A 19,970-nucleotide genomic window follows, 5' to 3' on the forward strand; every position below is an offset into this window, starting at 1 on the left:
ATGTAAGTGTGGATTGATGTGTGCATGTAAATAGGTGCAAAGTAGGGGCTGTGCGTTTAATGCAATCTTTTGTTAAATCTTAAGAAGTTTAACCCCCTAACATGCAGTTCTCTGCTTTTGTTTCCCCTGAAGTAAGAGATTAATATATGATAATATAAAACTAATTTATCAGCTGGTTTTCAACTCTTAATTAGACTGTAGATCAACATGTATCTACAGGATATTTCCTTTATAACATTGAATTAAATGTTCAAACTTCAAGCATTTATGGCTGCACCATTTCATCAAATAGAAATATTGTAGATGTCTTGTGCATCATTTCATACACGTTGGGAGGTCCACTAAATACTATTATTTAAATTAAATGTTTCAATGTTTTAGTAATTATAGGATTATCTAGATGATGCAAACTGAAATGATACTATTTTAATTCTTAATCAAATAATATGCCCTAAAAATGATATGTAATATATTTTTTTATTTTTTGGTAATAACAGAACAATGACAAATTAATTACAAGTAATGGTATAATTCCGAAATAATTTGTCAGTATTTGATATAGTAATTAAACAACAGATAAAGTGGTGTAATTTTGCATTTATTTACTCATTATTTAAAATGACTATGTACTGTATACATTATATGAAAGCAACATAAAGTATCATGAAATCTAAAAACCTAAAATTATCTTTGGGTATTCCGATTAGATTATATCTAAGCATAACATTAATTAATCTTTCCTTATACATCTCTGACTTTAATTGCTTCCTTTACCTTACCCTGAAATGTGACCCTTTTGACCTTTTATTCAGTGTTTCACTCTAGTTCCACTTCTTCAGTAGATAAAAGTGAGGATGAATGGTCTCTGTGGGTATACCGAACACTGAGCATTATTTGATTTAGACTCCCCTGGGTGTTATGACTGGGAAATAATTGTACGCATTTGTATTTGTTTCTTTTACACTGTGGTGTGCTCTGGGTAATTCTTAATACCTTCTAGAGATTATACGGTAACTCCCAAACTCCCATGATTATAATTAAGCCTGACTTGGTTATAAAATGAGCAAATAGCAATTTAGTTTTGCATCGTGTGAGGGAGCATCTCTGTGTGTTCCTCCGTGTCCCCGCGTCTCCATACATCTTTGAATATTCTTGTGATTGTGCTTGAGAGTTTGAATATGCACATGTATTTTGTGTGTGTGAGTGTGTGACAGGGGAAAGTGCTGCAGAGGAAAAGGCATATATACAGGGATGCTTGGTTGGGCATGGCGACTGCTATCATCTTCCTTCTGGCAAAAAAAGAAGAAGGAAAAAAAAACACAAACATTCCCTCATCCATTCTCTTTTCTCCTCCTTATTCTCTATCTTGCACTCTGTTCAGCTTTCCCCGTCTCTCTTTCTGTATCACTTACAAAGGCAGCCGTTTCCTCCAAAATGAGGCCACGTATGGAAGGTATGCAAATGAAATCATTGCTCGTGGATTAGAATGGGACACCATATACCCTAAATCATGATTGTCAATCATAGCTTGGGATTAAGGGATATGCGCTCACAGACCTAAAAAAGCAACATTTCCCCCCTCAGGCAGACCCCCATTGTGAGGAGCTCTGAGGAAGAGAGGGCTCCACAGGGGAGGAGAGCAACACTGGAGCACTAGTGCCCCCTTCTGTCTGATGTTCACCGCACCATTTCATCATCAAACACCAGCCGGTCTGAACAGAAATAGAGGCTGGCACACAAAAGCCTATTCATTTACATTCAGTGTAGCCGCAGGCAAAAGCTTGATTAGACAAATGCACATGCTTTGGTGATGCAGTGTTTCATCTTCAGAGGAGAGAGAGACCTCATTTGTTTCTTTGGCATGTGTGCAGGCTTGGTTCAACATCAGTAGGTTAGGAGGGCCATAGGCCTTACAAACAAACAGATGTTTGTTTGCCCTGTGAGTGAATGTGTTTAGCACCGAAGTCCCTTAACCATCAGAATCAATTTGTTCTTTTTACTGTCACTGTGTGATTTTAATATGTTGCGTAGACAGTATGCTTTTCTTATGTGCTTTTGTACATCTGCCAATTTGACAGCCAGTGGGTGGATGTTGTATGATTTTAAGCATGCGGGCATGTACATTATATCAAGATAACCGTAGAAATGTGCATTTTAGCACTTTTAATTAAAATGTATATTGCCCTAAAATGATAGTCATGCACATTAGTAATAATAATAATAAAGAATAGTATACATGATTACTTTTAAATAGGCTTACTTTGTGGTAAATCAGGACTCCTAGTTCCTATTTCGGAAACAGTGCAGCTCCTCACACAGAGACATGTTTAGTGGATTGTGTGTGCAGACCCTGGAGCCCTCAGCTAGAGTGCCAGTCTGTTCCTGTGGAGCAGTCAACCAGACAAACCCAGCCAAGAGAGAGAGCAAGGCACAGGGCCAGGGAATAGCACTGGAAAACACTCCACTATGGCAGAGAATTAATAGTGTTCTTATTGGAGAGAGGGCGTGGGGGAGGGTGGAAAAAAAGGACACTAGTTTTGCATCATCAAAAGGACAGTTGTGTATGATTGCAGGAATCAAGGGAGAGTTTCATTAAGCCCCATCAGACTAGACCTTGATAATGAGAAAAGTGAGCAAAGGAGGAGAGTTGGCACCGTTCACATCCTGCACAGCGCAGCTCCCGGCTGCCCAAGACTGAAGGTGGCGCGGCACCTGTGCCATTTTGGCCCCGGCATCGTATGGGCAGGAGGTCAAGGCCAGGGCAACATCTGCATCACATCAGAGGGCCTGGCTGTGTGCCCACATCACGAAAGTCTCTCACACAGAAATCCTAAAGAATAGATTTGAAAAGGACAAAGTGCTTTCTATGGATACCTAGTTTTCCCACCATTCTCAACTCAGCCGCACAGTATTATTTTCATGATTTATACTCCGACGTTTCTTTCTGTTGAATAATCAAACAGTTGACACTGATCACATCTATTGCATGATTTCTAATTCCATTATATTGTGTTTGAAAATAGTACAAGCCAACGACTTTTATCATGTTCTGTATGAGGGCAGCACACTGCAGTGTGTCTCATCACAATTACCCGACTCATTTTGACAGGGAGATCTTTACCGTCCCTGTCTGTCTGCTACAGTTAAGAACACCTCAGTCATCTTTGCGATGGCGGGTAAAACAAACCACCAAAAATGTATACTAGCCGCCAGCACACTAAAGAGAAAATCATTATGCATCATTAGGTGAAGATTTAGTTTAAACGTGTTTAGCAGGAATTAAGCAAAGCTGTTGTTGACATGGATTGACTGCTGTAATGCTTTATTGTCAGTGCTCCAGGAGGCAGAGGGAGGGCCGGCCTAGTTGGGGTAGCAGCAATGCGCCGAGAGCAAGGATTTATGGGATGTTGGAGCACCAGCCTGTTGTGCAGAAAGAGTGGAAAGACAGGAAAGTATGGTTGATTATTTGGCAAAGGAGACAAAGGGAGGGAGATGCATGAAAAAGGGAAAAACAAATGAGTGTATCTGTGGTCAGAGGAACAGAGGATTCAGTTGCAGAATATTTAAATTGTGTGTCTTTACAGACTCACATGAGAAGGTTCTATTCAAATCTAAAAATCTGATTATGTGTGCTCTAAAAGTCTAAATGACAGATGTGTTTGGGGCCTGGCCTAAACTTTGCTAAAAAACTAAATTCACTGGAGTAACTGTTACATCAAAGGATGTGGATGTAAAACTAGTAGAAGCAGAATCAAAGGTGGAACATGAACAACTTGTCCATGGTCGTCAGTTCAACCGCAGATACGTTTCCCTCTCCTGTCCTGATGCCCCTGTGTTTGTATGTGTTGGCGTCTTTATGTGTCTGAATGTGTATGCAAGAGCTGCTCAAACCGACGAGTAAGAGAGGACAGTCTTATCCAGCTCTCCAGTGTTGACAGTATTACTAATCCCCTCCACCTGCTCAAACACCCGCCCCCAAAAAACACATCCCTCCGCCTCTTCCATGTGCCTGCGCTGGGAGTCCCTGGGGCCAGGCTGCGCATCTGCCGCCGTCTCCACACCAGTTATCGTCCCTGGCCCGGCTCCGCTCCCCCGACCCTTCCTGCATCGTGCACATTAATCGCCGCAAAAACAAATAGTTTTCAAATGTTTGGAAAAGACCCACTGTTTGCATCAGGGCCTAACAAAATAATTTTTACAAGCTATCCAGTTGTGATTAGGGCTGAGAGAATTGAATTTATGTGGCATTGATAATATTAATATTAGCCTAATTAATTATGTTGTTTGAACTTGCACAGCACCGTGTGTACATTCTACACAACACTAACCAGCCGGAGCTGGAACTGAGCTCTCAGGCGTCTCTATCGCCCCGGCTCTCCCCCCGTCCATGACTACTGCACACAATTCATCAACTCGTAGATATCTAATCCCCTCTGGCTCTGCTCACTTCCTGAAGTCTAAGAAAGAACTTTACTCTGGTGACAAGAATTCCCATGAATACTTGATGACTTCCACAGAAAGGAAGACTTTTTCATCTCACTTTGAAAGTGACATTCGGAGAGGAACTGGGCAAACTTTGTATTCAAAGCTCCCCATGTATTAAGGATGTTCAGAAGAGGGATGATAATAAAATGCAACATTTTTTTTAATGAGTCACTAATTAAGGTAAACAGCAGTACAGTGGGAGCAGCTTTGCGTCGCAGACAGTTTGAGGCATCGGGGAACACCTGACTGCTCTTTTTAGTGCAGAAGACAGTGACTGAGACCAAATAAGCCCTGTGTGAAGAAGTCCCCTCTAGTTTGTTTCCTTAATCAGCCGAGGTCAACATTTCAATGTCCCCTGACCCGGAAACACTGCAGATCAAGCCAACAATGTCTTTGGACTGTGTGCTCCGCTGGATGAGCAAGTGTTGATCTGTGCAATTACAGTGACACATACTCACTGACCCATCACACCAGTCATCTCAGCCTAAAAGGGGGCCACCCAAACCTCCAGAGAGGTTCTCAGACCTGTTAATAGTTCAGATCACACTTCTCTGTGATGGCCTCTTGACCTCTACTTTGTGGTCAGAAGTCAAAGGGTAGAGAGGTGGTCATGTGTCTCTCTTAGCCAGACAGGGCTCTATATCTCATGCTTTGGTGGGGCTGTCTCTGTCAGGTCCCCTGCACCTCATTACAAAGGGTAGCTGTTCCCAATACACAGTGCTACTGCAGCCTTTAAGTACGACGTTACAGCGTGATTGTTGACAGTCTCCCTTTACAGCAGCTTTAGGGGTCTATTTCTGTGCACAATTGCAGACACAGAATTTATATATTTGGCACAATCAAAAAAAAATTGTTTTACATGAGCACAGAAATCAATGTTGTCCATTTACTATAATATGTCAATTTTTTAGCCATGTGGATTGGTGATGGATTAGCATTTAAAAACAAATGAAATATTAAGTCAATAGACATTTAGATTTCTTCAGCTTGAAGAAATTAACAATGAAAAAATAGTTGAAATGCACATTTCCCACATTCAAGGAGCAGTAGGCTTTTGTCTCCATGATGTACGAAGCAGCCCCGGTGGAGTCTGTATGCCGGGGCCCGGACGACGCATTCTCTGAAGCAGGACTGGTTTCTTCAAGGCGCGTCGTCTCATCAAAGCATGGGTTTCTGGACGGAGGGCAGCGAGGTGTTGAAATAGTCATTAACTGAAGTGTCGGCCCAGTCTGGCTGAACGGTAGTCCACTCTGAGCTGGACGAAGGCGTGCAGGAGGTTTCGGTCCAGATTGGTGAGCTGCTCACCTGAACAAACCTGCTTCAGGTTGTCAGGCGCAACGACCAGCAGGTTACAGAGAGCGTGGAGTGTGTCGAAGAGCTGCAGCACCAAAGGCACCTGGAGAACAGACAACGTATTATACCATGTTAAATATATACAGTATACCCACGTTTATTCCCTGCATACATGCAAACCTGTCATGACAAATGCTCTAAATTGTAATCACAGGTTTCATTGTATTGTGACTGAAGATGCAAAACATGATGTAAACCTGTACATTTAAATGCATCCTGTATAATATATATATATATATATATATATATATATATACAGGGTATATGTATAGTATTAAATATATAATATCCATATCTCTATAGCCGCATGGTCCATCTCCTCCAACCCTGCAAATGCACTTGTAATGTAGTGCTGATTGGGCAACTTATTGATTATTCGCTCGTCAGAAAATGTATCAACAAGAATGTTTTTAACTTATTAATCATTTTATGTCATTTATAATTTTAGTTATAACATTTAAAGGTTCTCCTACGTGAGAATTTGCATCTTTTCTGTGTACTATTATATAATCAATGATGAAAAGAATTCTTAGTTGCAGCCCTTTTTGGATTTACTGAATGTAAAATAATCCAACAACTAAGAGCATAACTACTACTTTATGTGACAACAAACATAACGAGGGTCGTTGTTGGAGGATGCCGCGTCTTGCCCTGTGAACAGTGTAACCTACGTCCCCCCGCTCACCCTGAAATCCTTGGCTCTTCGTCGGTATTCAGCCACGTCGCAGATGGCCAGCATGCCTCCCATTGAGCTGTAGCTGTACTGCTGTAGGTGCTCGTGGACGAGCCGGTGAAAACGAACGCCCAACTCTGTCAGCACCGTGTCCACGTTTTTCCCATCCATGGACTTCCGCACGTGCTCCACCTGCCGACTGACGTAGGCGCACACCTTAGAGCAAGCCTGCCGGGAGGAGACACACAGGGACACATGGAAAACATGCTGACAAATACCAAAGGTAGATACCAAAAACGTGCAATTTGTATTCAAAGAACAAGAAGATGGACAGATGTAAGTGATTTGCAAGTCACTTTTGCTGATTTGTTTAGCTTTGCATGTGAGCTGAGTGGTGGAAGCTGAGGCCCTGTATGTCTTACTGTAGTGTACTGGATCATGACGTTGTTCTCGTCCTCAGGCCTGAAATCTGTCTTTTTCTGCTCCGTTACCAAGATGTGCTTCATTTGCCCCACCATGCAGTTTATTGTTCTGTGTGTAGCAGAAAAACACTTCAGAAACTGTTTTGAAGACCTGTCATTGTTCCATTATGGGTTTTGGTCACATTTGAAACACATCACATATAAGAGCGACTTATAAACACACTGACCTGTCGATTCCTGTGTCCAGTTTCACTTCCATCTGTTCAATCACCTCTTTCTTCTTTTGCAGGCACTCTGCCAACTTTGGAGATGAGCTGGAGACATAGATATTAAAAAGGTAAAATCAGAGCTCTTCCTTTCATCTACAAGGTATGTGTTGATGAAAGGCAGTGGCATAAATAACCAAGACTTTGACCTGGAACTGACCTTATAAGAGGCATGAGCTGGTCATTAAACTGCTTGTCAAACAAGTGGAAGATAGAGTTCGCCTGTTGAACGACGTCCAGGAAGTACAGGTTGGCATTCTTGGCATCTGATGAGGGAATCGCTGTAGATCAAAGAGAGAGCGAAGAAGTCCAGGCAAAAAAAAAAAAAACAAGGTAAGTGAAAGGACGAGTCATTACGATTCACAGAAAAGCACCGTTGCCTGCTCTATATGGGTTGTAACCACAGAAATACAACGTAAAAAAACATTCACAGCAATGTACTAATTCAGCATCAGACGGTGAAGAGAAAGCAATCAAACTATGGGGACATCAGTGTTGCATTTCTTTGATGAAGAATATATCTTATGAATTGAGCACTAGGAGATAAAGGAACTTGTTTAGTTCCACTGTAGCTGCCTGAAAATGATCAGCTACATCCTGTATTCAGAGAAATGCCACAGAGGCACAACTCGCTGTGCATCAGGGTAACTTAGATATTTCTATTTTTTTGTTAACTGCCATCAAATTTTTGGGTTGCATTATTGAATTGCATCCATAGCAACAAAACACCATCTGGTTGATGACAAAGTAAAAGCCTATTAACAGTAGTGAGATCATGATACTTCACTAACAGTGACCTGTGTGGCCTGCATCCCTCAAATAATTCAGTCTCTGATTTACGACACAGCGGCCCTGATTTGTGATAGAGTGAGCGGTGTGGCCCCAGTCTTCACCCACAGAGTGGGGTTAGAATGAGCTGAATGTACCTGAGAGGCCAATCTCTAGGGCGTAGTCGATGTGATCCACACACAGATGGTCAACCAGCAGCAGGAAGATTGAGAAGGCGTTCTTGGGCAGGTCTGAAGGATCTGAAAGCTATGTCACCCCAAAACCGATAGAAAGAGAACACATTTAGCTATTTTTGCCCCCAGCAGGATTTTCTCTCCAACACTGCTCTCAGCGAAAAAAAAAGTCATCTTGTATCCCTCACCCTGTTGCATCTCTCAAAGGCATGACGTGTCTCCTGCAGCAGGTTGACAACTAGCTCTGGGGACAGAAAGGTCTCCCCATGGGTGTCAATCATAGGGCCAAGAGGGAGGTTGGTGCGCTGTCTGATCCGCTCCTTCAGTTCTTGGATACTGTAGAAACACACAGATAGTGATTACTTTGTAACACCATTATTTCTTATCATTTAGTAAAACATATTCAAATAATTAATCCTAACCCGTCCTTATGTGGGGAAAAAGTTAAACCCAAAATCTGACCTGCCGGTGCCAATTGTGCGTTTCTGGTGATTCTTGGAGTCGTAGTAGCGCTGCAGAATCATGGCACCTCGAGTGCGAAGGTAGTCCCTCTCCATGTCGATGTAGCTTTCGAGGTATGAGGAGAATATGCTCTTTATCAGCTTAGACAGGAAAGTGTGCTTGTCTGATCCCAGGTTGAACTCAGTCAGCTTAGTGGCCAATGCTGTGGTCCTGGAGAACGTGCAAAAACCGAAAGTGTGTAGAAACGTAAACATAAGGTAACTGTGTAGACAGAAAGTGAATCAAAACAAGAGAACCAATACCTGCTGTACAGATCATAGAGGTTCTTGAGGTACTGTTCTACATCAGAGTGTCGTGTTCCATCCAGTTTTTCTCGAACGTGGGCCTGCAGACACAAAGGTGTTAAATACAACAGAGAAGACATGTCTAAATAGAACTAAAAAAAAGGAGAAGTAATAGAAATACCTGCAATTTGTTTTCAAAGATGTTCTGAATGAGTTTGGCCATAACAGTCTCTGGGCTGCTGAAGACCTCGTCCACCTGCTTGTTGACTCTCTGGCAGAGGACTGCAGTGTCCTCAAACACATCATTCCTCAGGTAGGCCCCCTAGGGAGACAAACAAAGGGTTAACCAGGAGTCGGTGGATATTACTTACACACAAAAAAGTGGAATGTTTTGTACAAGAGAAACTTTTTACACTCACTTCCTGACACTGCTTGATATAGACGTCCACACAGTGTGCATAGCCCTTCAACAAAAAGATCAGCAAGTTACTTTTCTGCAAGATTACACTGAAGTGCTGTTTTGAAGTTCAGAGACGTAAAAAAAAAAAAAAAAAGTGCACGTTAGAACAGTATATACTGTTTGAAGCTAGTAACAATCCCAAATATCAAAGACTTATGGTTAGACTAAATGTGGACTAAAGTTCAAATGTAGACGTCAAAACTGACTCTTCCTGGTCACCTTGAAATGCAATAGAACCGCTGCCACCTCCCGCATACGTCCAATCTCACCCCTGCGCTGGGCAGCTGTGAACTCCTGGATTAACTGCCGCTCCAGGTCATGGTACTTACCTGGGTAGTAACGCAAACAAAGACACAAAATAACATTATCATTTGTAGATAACTTCCACTGTATTTGGAATGGGGACATTCATTTTTTTATGAAACTTACTCGCAATTTTTGCCTTGACATCTGCAAATCTGTCAGAGGAAAAGATAATGAATCTTCAAGGAAACACTTACAAATGATATAACACTATACTTTTTTATTAATTCATAAAGGTTAATGCGTTTAATTTCTTAAAATTAATTAAGTATTTTAATACTCGATATGTCCTGTGCTGGCTTACACTGTGAGGAATAGTCTACATCACTAATACTCCACCTTCCCCTTGTTTGACAGTGCTCTTGTCTAAAGCCGCCTCCAGGATGCCCGACTCACCTGTCGAATGGCAGCTCCTGGGCAATGAGATGCAGCTTCTGAATTATATCAGCAGCCTCCTTAATCTGAAGGAGAGAGAGAGCATGAGTGAGTGAGTGAGTGAGTGAGTGAGTGAGCGTGTGTGTGTGTGTGAGTGTGAGTGTGAGTGTGAGAGTGAGAGTGAGAGAGAGAGAGCACAACAAGACCATGAGAGGTGGACATCCAGACAGAAAGCTGGCAGGCCTCCGGCGGTGTCTCCACTCGGGGGATCATCATTTTAGAGCTGCCCTTCTCCACCTCCCCATGTTGAACAGGGATATGATAACAGACAGGCTGCGCTCACCTGGGCATCGGCAGCAGCAGTCCTGATTTAGCAGCACATCCAACTCTATATTGGCATGCCTTTTCTGAATGGGCTGTAATCCCACTGGAGTCTAAATCGCCTTCAATAATCTGTCCGGCCAGGGATATCTGTCTTAAAAAAGGGGGCCCTGTCGAGAGCCCCCCTCCCCTCCGCCCCTCCTGACATACACACTGGCTGAAAAAGCCCCAGACCTACGAAAGGCCCGCCGTCCGCAACTCCTCTGTTCCCGCAGATGCCTGCCTCAGCTAACATCATTACTCTGCTCCCGTGAGGAGGATTCAGCCTTTCTGCTCGGCGAAGGTTTTCTAAGTATCTGTCCCCCAGCTAAGATTAGCTAAATCCCATGTAAGTAATGTAGCCGTCTCCCTGCAGTCAGGGTTTAGCAGCACTTGTCTCCACGCTGGCGGCCCAGCCCTCCCTTTCAGAAGGATTAGCAAAGCCATCCCCCTTCAGCTATTCACTTGCAGCTTTCCTCTTTCCCCCTCGTCTGGAGGTATGCTCAGGAAAAAAAGGAATCTGACCAGATATTTCTGCATGCCTCTCCGGAAAACTAGCTCCATCTCCAGCTCCCGTCTCTGGGATTGACCCCCAGACTCACTGCTCTGCATCCACTGATGGTGTTACCAACAGGAATTAATCTAAAGCATCCCAATCTTCATACTGTCACTTAGAAAACTGCAAAATCAAACTTTAATGGGTCACTTGTCTAACATCAACATGGTCCCTGTGTAGGCAGGAACTAAGTAAAAGTGTGCAAGTCATCTTCCTGCATGCATGTTATCACCGCCCTTACATGCACCATAATGCCACAAGCTCTTCGCCGCTGTAATGCGACACAAAGCTGAGGACCAACCAAATGCTCGCTCCCAGACAACCTTCTGTAAATGCAATTAGGGTTGACATGAGCATGTTGACATCCATGCTAGTCAATCATCCAGCTATTGTCAGACAGCAAATGACAGTTTATTAATCCAAATTAGCCCTGGGATCCAACTAAAGGGATAAACTTGACAAATTAATATGGATGGTTTACCTCATAATCCTATTCATTCTCACCTCCAGCTGTGTCACAGTGGGGGTCCTCGTCAATGGACACACACACACACACCTCCACTAAAGAGAACGGAAGGCGTATGCAAAATACTCACCTTGTCGGGGTTATTGAAGACGTCACTGCGTAGGTCCCCATCCAAGAACTCGTTGAAGTAGGTCATTAGACGCTGAGCTTCCACGGCCCTCTGTCGAGGCGTGTTCACCCCCTCCAGCTGGTCGCCAAGGTGGCAGACCTTAGTCGCCACATAGCTTATGTGCTCATCGAGCTCCTGGAAATGTTGAAAGGCCACCTGCGTAGACAAAGAGCCGAGGCAATGTATAGAAAAGATAAAGCCGTACTGTAACGTGATGAATAAAACAACAACCTAAAGCTCAAAGACATTGAGGTACGTGCGATTGGCTGCTTGACCATACAACCCACCTGGTTGCTTCTTTGCAAATCTTGCACTTTGTGGGCAAATTCCTTGGCCTCACGATGACACTGATGCTCAAGCTTCTCCACTCGCCGCTGGATCTTCTCGTCCAACTGCTTCAGCTCTTCGATGTGGTTCTCAAATTCTTCCAACAGCCTATCACAGAGGAAAGACAGGCTGTAGATCCAGAACTTCACATTGGTCTTATCAACATACACTACAGGTAAAACACACAGACAATGGCATTGCTCTGGAGGAGTAATTGGGTACCACAAGGTTAAATCCATCCCACTGAACACACAGTTATAGTTAGTTACAGAATAGTGCCGGAGGCTTTACTCCTGGGTCCCCAGGCTTAAGAAGCTCTGAAAACTAGCTACTTCGTCAGCTGCATTTTAAGTGCCATCAGGACGGCAGCGCAAATGTTCTAAGTCAGCACCACATTTCACAGACTAGGAAACATCCCAAAATGATGAGTGTATAATCTCTTGACTAATTCCCTCTGCACTGGCTACAGCTTAAAGACATCTCCCATCCCTTCCCAATAGACACTCATTCACTGACTGGTGACTCACAGTATGGTGGCCTCCACAGATATGTTGTCTCTGACTCTTCTCTAAGAGCTTCAGAGGAGGTGGTGGCAACAGTTTTGTGGAGGGAGCAGATAAGGCAGAATGGATCCACAGTATAGTTAAACTGTTATGGCGTTTTTTGCTTGCGAGAAGTAACTCGGTCCTCAAGTGTAAACACAACAAGCAGTGAAAATACCACGAAACAAAATCTTGAACATAGATGTATTTCTCCAACCCAACACGTAGCATACAAGAGACCAAGATGACATCTTTAGCAAGCTGATACTGGAGGCTGAAAATATAAAAAAATCTTGATTTATTTTGGAAGACTTTCAATATAGTATTACGTTTGGAAAGCTGAATTACATTTATTGCTCCCAACCCCTTTAAAAGCTGCCAAGAAATGCAGACAAGAGCTGTACTAAGTGCAAGATCATAATATAACTGAATAGATACGGGCATTTTTTGGTTTATTAGCATGACTTGACCAGACAAAGACAAATATCTTAATGTCAACATCTAGTCAACTTCAGTGAAAGGAAAAGACGTGGAATTGTGGAATAGGCCAGGAAGGCATCATTAAGTCATTCTAAGAAAGAGCGCCGTGTTAGAGATGCTCAGCTGTGTTACACTGTCAGCAGACACGAATGGAAACGCTGCATTGCCCTTCAAAACAATATTGTTTGCAACAGAAAACAAAGCAAGCAATTTTAAAGAAATGTGCTCGTCACTGAGCTAAATGTACATCATGTAAGAAAATAAAGAAAAACAATGCAACTGTTGGTGTGTTTTTAAACTATCACAAGACAGCAAATATGTAGGGAACCAGGGGACACATTGGCAGTGATATTCACCAAACTGAGGTTAAAACATGGCGTATGATATTCTACTGATTGACAGACTCATGTTCATGTGTACAGTAAAGGTGAGCGATATGCACCTACAGTACCTTTTGGGGTCAAATGCCTCGGCTCCTCCTTTGGAGCCTCCCCCTGGTGTCCTCCATGCCAACCTTTCGATGTACTCGTCTGCATCAAAGGGCTCCTGAGGGGGGAGAGGAAGTAGTGAGTGCACCGATCGTTGCCCCACACAATAATAACATCAGCAAAACACCAGCTAAGGACCCCAAAAGATAGAAGAACAATAGACTTGACCAACAAACGGTAAGGTTACACGAATAACCTGCACCCTACTGTGGCGTTTTACAGTCTTCTAATAACATTGACCTCACCCCGAATAGCTCAAAGGACTATATTTGTCCCTATTCTCTCTATCTTATAACTGACCGTTAAGCTACCGTTAATGATAGTTAGCAACCTAGTGATAGCTAGCCTGACAGCTAACACAGCTCCCCGGTGCAGCAGTCATTTTACCTCGAACAGCTGCGGTGTTGTCGCCATGTTCCAGATTCAGCGTAGTGAAATGCAATTTAGAGGAAGGCTCTCCGAGTCAACAATACCGCCGACTTCCACATGGATTTACCGATTTCGTACAGTTTCGCCCTTTGTTGACAGCTAGCGTTGGCTGACTAGCAGTCCGGCTTCCTGTATGGGTGGAGAAGGGTGGGAATAAATGGTGGCGAGTGCGCAAGCGCGGATGTCGCGTGATTGGTGGTTGGTGTCACATGAAACGGCAGCAGGAAGTAAAAATGCAGCGTTGATCGAATTCATACAGAACATTTGAATTTAACAACTGCACGATAGGATGTGAATATTAATATTGAAGTCACATTATAGTCCGTGAATAGAGGACAGAAGTGCAGCCGGACAAATGAGTGTGCGTGCTTTGTGGATCATTTCTCACGAGAAGGGAGAAAATGTGTCAATACGCTTTACAAGGTAACGTCATGTGATTTTAATGGCTTTTCCTGTTTACAATAGTGTTGAGTGTAGTGTAGCCACGCTATAATCTCGTAAAAGCTCCGCTGTGCTCACTGCTGGCAGCCTAAAGTCTTTTGTAATATAATGTCTTGTGTATCTCCCCCCCCCCCCCCCCCCCCCCCCACACACAGGAGGTTTGCTACTGTGGAGCACCGTGCAAAGAGCCTGGCAGGTTCCTCATATGTGGCAGTCCCAGAAGACTACAGTGTGCTGCAGCTCCTGCTCACTGAGATGGGACTTTCAGAGTCGGACAAGTACTATGTAGCTCTCAGAGATGATTGCCTTCATCGTCAGCGATCACCAGCCCTGGAGCTGCGTGTGGACGGTCCTGGAAAGGGAATACTGTGGCCAGTGTTGGCCATCTCACACGGGCCTCTGACCCTAGCTTGCCTGCCTATAGTGGATGCCCCCGCTGAGCCACGGCCACCCCTTGCCAGCCTGCTGTCTGTCTCCCAGGGCCTAACACTCTTGGCAGGTCTGCAAACTTTTCTTCTTGGCTCTGGGGGAAAGCCTGATAACGAGGGGCTGGCCTCTCGCCTGGCCATTCTGCCATCTGTACTCTTACAGGTTTGTCCACTTGGCACACCCCTGGATGTGCCACTTTTGGGGGCACCTGCTACATCCACAGTGCCTACTCCCGCTGGGAGCCAGAAGCAGCCAGCCTGGAAGACGGGGCTCCACCGCGGTCGAGCTGTGGTGAACGTAGCACTGAAAGAAACGGTGCGCTCCATGCAGTATGGCGACCGGAGCAGACAGGACCTGTGGGATGTTTATGGCACTGTGACATGCAAAGTAAGAGCACAGTGTAAAGGAAAGCCAGTAATGTTCTAACTGTCTTCGCCTGTTTTTATTCTTTTCCTTTATTCTACTCTTTTGTCTTTCTGTTAACAGTGTGAAGTGGAAGGCATGCTCCCAAATGTGACAGTGACCCTCACATTGCCACCAAATGGTTCTCCACTACAGGACATCCTGGTCCATCCTTGTGTCACCTCACTGGATTCTTCTATCCTCACTGCCAGCAGTGTGGATAACTGTGATGGCTCTGCTTTCTCTGGACCATACAAGTTCCCCTTCTCTCCTCCTCTGGAGCCATTCAGACTATGCAGCTATACATCTCAGGTATTAAACATACAAACAAACAAACATACTTATCATCCCACACGTTACTGTTAATGTCATAAATGAATCCTACAATATTTCATTAGGTCCCTGTTCCTCCTATCCTCGGTTCGTATCAACTGAGGGAGGAAGAGAACCAGCTACATGTGTCAGTGACCCTCAAACTTCACGAGAGTGTGAAGAACAGCTTTGAGTACTGTGAGGCACACCTGCCATTCTTTAACAGGTACGAAGCACAAGAGGATGTCATCTTTCCGACCTGAGGCCCTGCCAGTGTTTGTTTCCTGTAGAGCAAAGAGGTTCATGAATGTTCCTATGATAAATACATGACGTTCTGCCGAGACGGCATTCTGTTTTAACGCCTGAGAATAATAAATTATTGATATAGAATTTGGATAGTAATCACATCTAATTTAAAAGTAGGTCAAATATTTGCATTGACTACTAATGCATATATTTACTAGCTATGCAGGCAAACTAATGTAGAATTAATTCCAGCTGGCAGTCAAATACAACCATCAATTAGAGATTTGCTTTTTAAAAACTGCTACTAACATTGGAAACACTACTTATTACACGATTGAGATGTCATTGAATATATCTATTGCTGAGAAGATTTTGTTTCAATATTTATTTGTTTTGTTTTATTGTGTCTTATGTGGGCCTTTGTAATATGGAACAAAGCCGTCCTGAATGCTTATTTAAACTGCACAGTTTTCTTTGCAAAACACCTGTACTGGTCTCACTAAATAACTCACCTGAGTTGAATTAATGAGTCATCCAACAGCCAAGTAATACCCCCAATAAAACAAAGTAAACCTAATCTACAAGTCTCAAACTCAACTCCATCACGTGGAATCATGTGATAAAATACTCCTCCCACACAATTTACAGAAATGTCCCAGAGAGGTTGCACTACCAACACTTAAAACCATCTATTTTAGCAGTAGACCATCCTGTTGTCCTGTTCTTTCACAATACACCTACAGTACACTGTCCCTGTGGGTTTTTCTTGTAGAGCAGAGAGGATACAATCTGAAGTGATTGAACCCAACCACTTAAATCAGTATGTGTGCACTAACATCTGAATGTGGGCTCTGCGTCTTGTGCAGGGATCAGATGGGTGTTGTGGATGTGAAGGTGAGCTCTGGACAAATGGACGTTTCAAAGGAGAAGAACCTCCTGGTCTGGGGCCTGGGTAGGCACTGTGCTGCTGTTAAATGTTTAAAAAAAATATCACTTTAATGCAGCTGTATATTTGAAATTGATACTAATGAGTAGTTTTCCTCTCACTGATATTTAGGACAAAAGTTCCCTAAATCTCGTGAGGTCACAATGGAGGGCAAGATCAGCTTTTCTGGGCCGACGCCAGGACCCACTGACCCCATTTGCACAGAACTTACAGCCTATATCAAAGTAAGTTAATATGTGTGTGATATTCAGAAGCCTGATTAAAAGATCTGGGATTTATGATCCAGTTTGTTTATTTACACCTCCAGCATTTTGTAGCAATTTGTAAACAGCTAATGGGATACAGTAAAATGGATATGGAATGTATTAATATATAATCATTGTGTTGTGAAGTGTTTAACACTCCCATTGTTATCTTCACAGTTGTATTTCAAAGTGCCTGACATGACGCTCTCTGGATGCTGTGTTGACCAGCATTCAGTGCAGGTTTATTCCTCTGCCAAACCACGGATTATAACATGTAAGCTTACAATAGTTTTCCGATCAACATGTTTGCTGTATACACATTTTCTGGCACTAAAAAAATGTTCCGTCTGGTTTACTTTCAGCCCGAGAACTTCAATCCAAAGAGTACTTCATATGGAATTCAACTGGAACTGCTCCGGTGTCCTCTGGGCCGATGATGCTGTAGCACGGATACATTAAGAGCAGCTCAGTGCTCGGTTCACTGTAACGTAACAAGACTGAAAACTGTTGAGCAAATACTGTACAGTGATCCAGACTAGATATGTGACCCCATAAAACATGTTACTATCCTGTTGTTACTGCAGAGCTCACAAATGATAGAACATTTACATAGCATTACAAATAATTAATTGATATAATCATGTCATCATTTTGCTTTCATTCAGTACAGCTCACAATGTGCAAACTTTCACTGACAGAAGTATTGATTTTGTCGATGGGTGGATACTTAAAAAACAACAACAACAACCTGTTCTTGTAGTCCAACTTCTTTTATCCCCCAACCTTCACCCTCCCTCAAATTTATCCCACTGCAGACACAAGGGCCACCCCTCGCTCCGACAGTCCCACTTCAGTGACTCTCTATCAGCCGGATAATTAGCAGCTGGGGCCTTGTCATCAGCTGTTGTGGGCCTGGAGGAGAGGGGCGGCTGGGCTGTGAAAGGCCAGGCTGCTCTGGCCAGTGCCTTGGCTACAAAAGACTCCTCTTTTAGAGCTGGCAGGAGTCCTTGCCCCCTTCACCAATCACTCCCCCACCCCTTTTGAACCCATCCCCGCCCTGTCAACTAGTGGCTAGTTCAAACACTCAACCTCTCCAGCCAGACTGTGATTGAGCGCTGACCTTCTGGCCCTCTGAGACTTAAAAAGCAGCCGGCCCCATTCAGAGAGAAGGACCTGCCTAATTGGTGAAAAAGTCACAAGAATGGAAATGATTGGGTCGCCTCCAGGTTGCATAAGTGCTTTAAATTAATTAATGTAGAACTTTTAGTATGTTATTTTCATTGATATTGTAATAACACAGGTGTCAGTGCAGTATTATAATCAATATTCAATTCATTTACAAGTATAGTATTTAACGAGGGGCATGTCGTTCCACATGTTTCTCACTGTTAACTATTTTTTTTTTTACCTGAACTATGATGGGTTTCATTCTAACTCGGTTACATTTCTACTGTGAAAGCTCCACCTCAGTGTATTAAGGTAAATGAATAACCAGCCGATGAAGGGTTAAATCAAAGAAGATTGTGCCCCACTACTCCACAGCAGCCAGACTCCTCTGAGTGCCCTCATTGTGTGCTGTTGGCCTCTTGTGCCCCTTGCTGGTCCAAATGCTACATTCTCACGTGGATTTCCACTCGGAAGGCTGACCATGACCAATCCTCTGTCAATTGGAACCAATTGCTCACACGGCATCCTTCACCTTCTTTTTATGTAGCGGTACGGAGTGGCAGACACCGAGACCTCTCGGCTCTCCCCCTGCACGATGATTTGGCTTTAAGGCCCAGTGTGTATGGCTAGCGAACTGGAAAAGGAGACGTTTTTTTTTTTTTTTTCTGAAGAGTTGGGCCACTCTAAATCTCTTCAGTTTCCCAATATGTGGTCGGTCTGGCTCCTCAAGTCTGCAGTCAGTGGCCTCTCACTGGCTGACTTTGCTTTGTTGATTGAATGGCTTGCTAAGTAGATGGACTCGTTTTAATGTGTTGTTCTGCTCCAGTGCCTTCAGCTCATACCTTTGGGTCTTTAGTTCTACGCAGTTTTTCAGAATCATTCATTATTTATTCATTTCATCATTTTTTACTCTTCTATACACACATACAAAAAAGGGATTAACACTTTTGTACAATAATAACACAGGCCAAAATACATTTGTGAAAGTAAAGTAGCACTGTGGATTGTCAGAAATAATGTTAATATATCACAGTGTTGCATAGCCTTAAATGCTCAAAATGAACTTTCATACCAAAATATTTATATACCAAAACATTAACTACACCATTATAAACACTGCAACTGTTATCCACCTGACTGGGACTGTACTTCTGTGTCCCTTAACCCAATAATGACACCCAGTGGTAGAGTACAATAAAGTTCATGTTCGACCTTTGATTTCTTTAATACACTTTAATACTTATTTCATCTATTGAAATCATTTTACTCAACCACTGCCAGATAGTCTTTGCTTGTTTAATTCCCCCCACGCCCCCTCTGTGCGATGAGATCCCAGCAATGTTCATCTAACGCACCGTGCCTGAGGACCAGGCTTTTGTTGGCCACTGTGGCCCCCAGGTGTTTGATTGGAGTCCAGTTCTTCTCGGCCTCTCTAAACCCGCTAAGAGCCGGCCTCAAGGGGACTGCTTGAAGAGAGACGGTGCAATTAGCTGTTTCCTGTTTTCAGACTAATTATTCTTCAAGAGCCACAGATCTTCTCAAATAGTGGGATATCGTTATACTGAGGGATTCTTTTGTGCTAATTTCTATAGCAGATGCCCAATAATAGGGCAGACGCTTCAAAGCTGGCTGAGCTGAATCTCAACTCTTTGAACTAAATATAAAATCTATTTTTGGATGTTTGCTATCAATATTGTAGTAAGGCTACACGAGCTTCAGACTCACTGCCTCGACAGCAAGTGTTCTCACTGCTTTCACCCATAGAGGGCATCATACACTCAGACATGCAGGAAGTATCCGGAGCACATCAAGAAGTTTATTCATATTGCAAGTTGGTTGACTAAGTGTTCTAAGCTCATTGTCTCAGATCCCTTATGCACCTTTTATCCATGCTGTCTGACACTTTCTGGCAGACTCAGG

At 43.3% G+C, this 19,970-nt stretch overlaps 2 protein-coding genes across 2 annotated transcripts; one reads left to right on the plus strand and one right to left on the minus strand.

The window, feature by feature from the left end:
• Window positions 1–4,627: 4,627 nt before the first annotated feature.
• Window positions 4,628–14,004, minus strand: exoc5 (exocyst complex component 5). Its single transcript, XM_076108139.1, has 18 exons — window positions 13,821–14,004; window positions 13,397–13,491; window positions 11,884–12,031; window positions 11,558–11,752; window positions 10,067–10,131; window positions 9,797–9,825; window positions 9,587–9,696; window positions 9,327–9,371; window positions 9,089–9,229; window positions 8,926–9,008; window positions 8,624–8,833; window positions 8,350–8,497; window positions 8,126–8,234; window positions 7,360–7,480; window positions 7,161–7,247; window positions 6,934–7,042; window positions 6,524–6,739; window positions 4,628–5,881 (listed from the first exon to the last, which is right to left on the minus strand). Exons 1-18 carry the CDS (start codon window positions 13,845–13,847, stop codon window positions 5,693–5,695), a joined length of 2,127 nt encoding a protein of 708 aa, XP_075964254.1. The 5' UTR covers window positions 13,848–14,004; the 3' UTR covers window positions 4,628–5,692.
• A 72-nt stretch (window positions 14,005–14,076) lies between these two features.
• On the plus strand, window positions 14,077–19,268 carry ap5m1 (adaptor related protein complex 5 subunit mu 1). Its single transcript, XM_076108278.1, has 8 exons — window positions 14,077–14,285; window positions 14,459–15,119; window positions 15,219–15,446; window positions 15,533–15,672; window positions 16,559–16,644; window positions 16,750–16,862; window positions 17,061–17,157; window positions 17,246–19,268. Exons 1-8 carry the CDS (start codon window positions 14,218–14,220, stop codon window positions 17,326–17,328), a joined length of 1,476 nt encoding a protein of 491 aa, XP_075964393.1. The 5' UTR covers window positions 14,077–14,217; the 3' UTR covers window positions 17,329–19,268.
• Window positions 19,269–19,970: the final 702 nt, after the last annotated feature.

Source organism: Anarhichas minor, unplaced genomic scaffold, assembly GCF_050575085.1.
Source record: "Anarhichas minor isolate MPS153535 unplaced genomic scaffold, ASM5057508v1 ptg000040l, whole genome shotgun sequence".
NCBI lineage: Eukaryota > Metazoa > Chordata > Actinopteri > Perciformes > Anarhichadidae > Anarhichas > Anarhichas minor.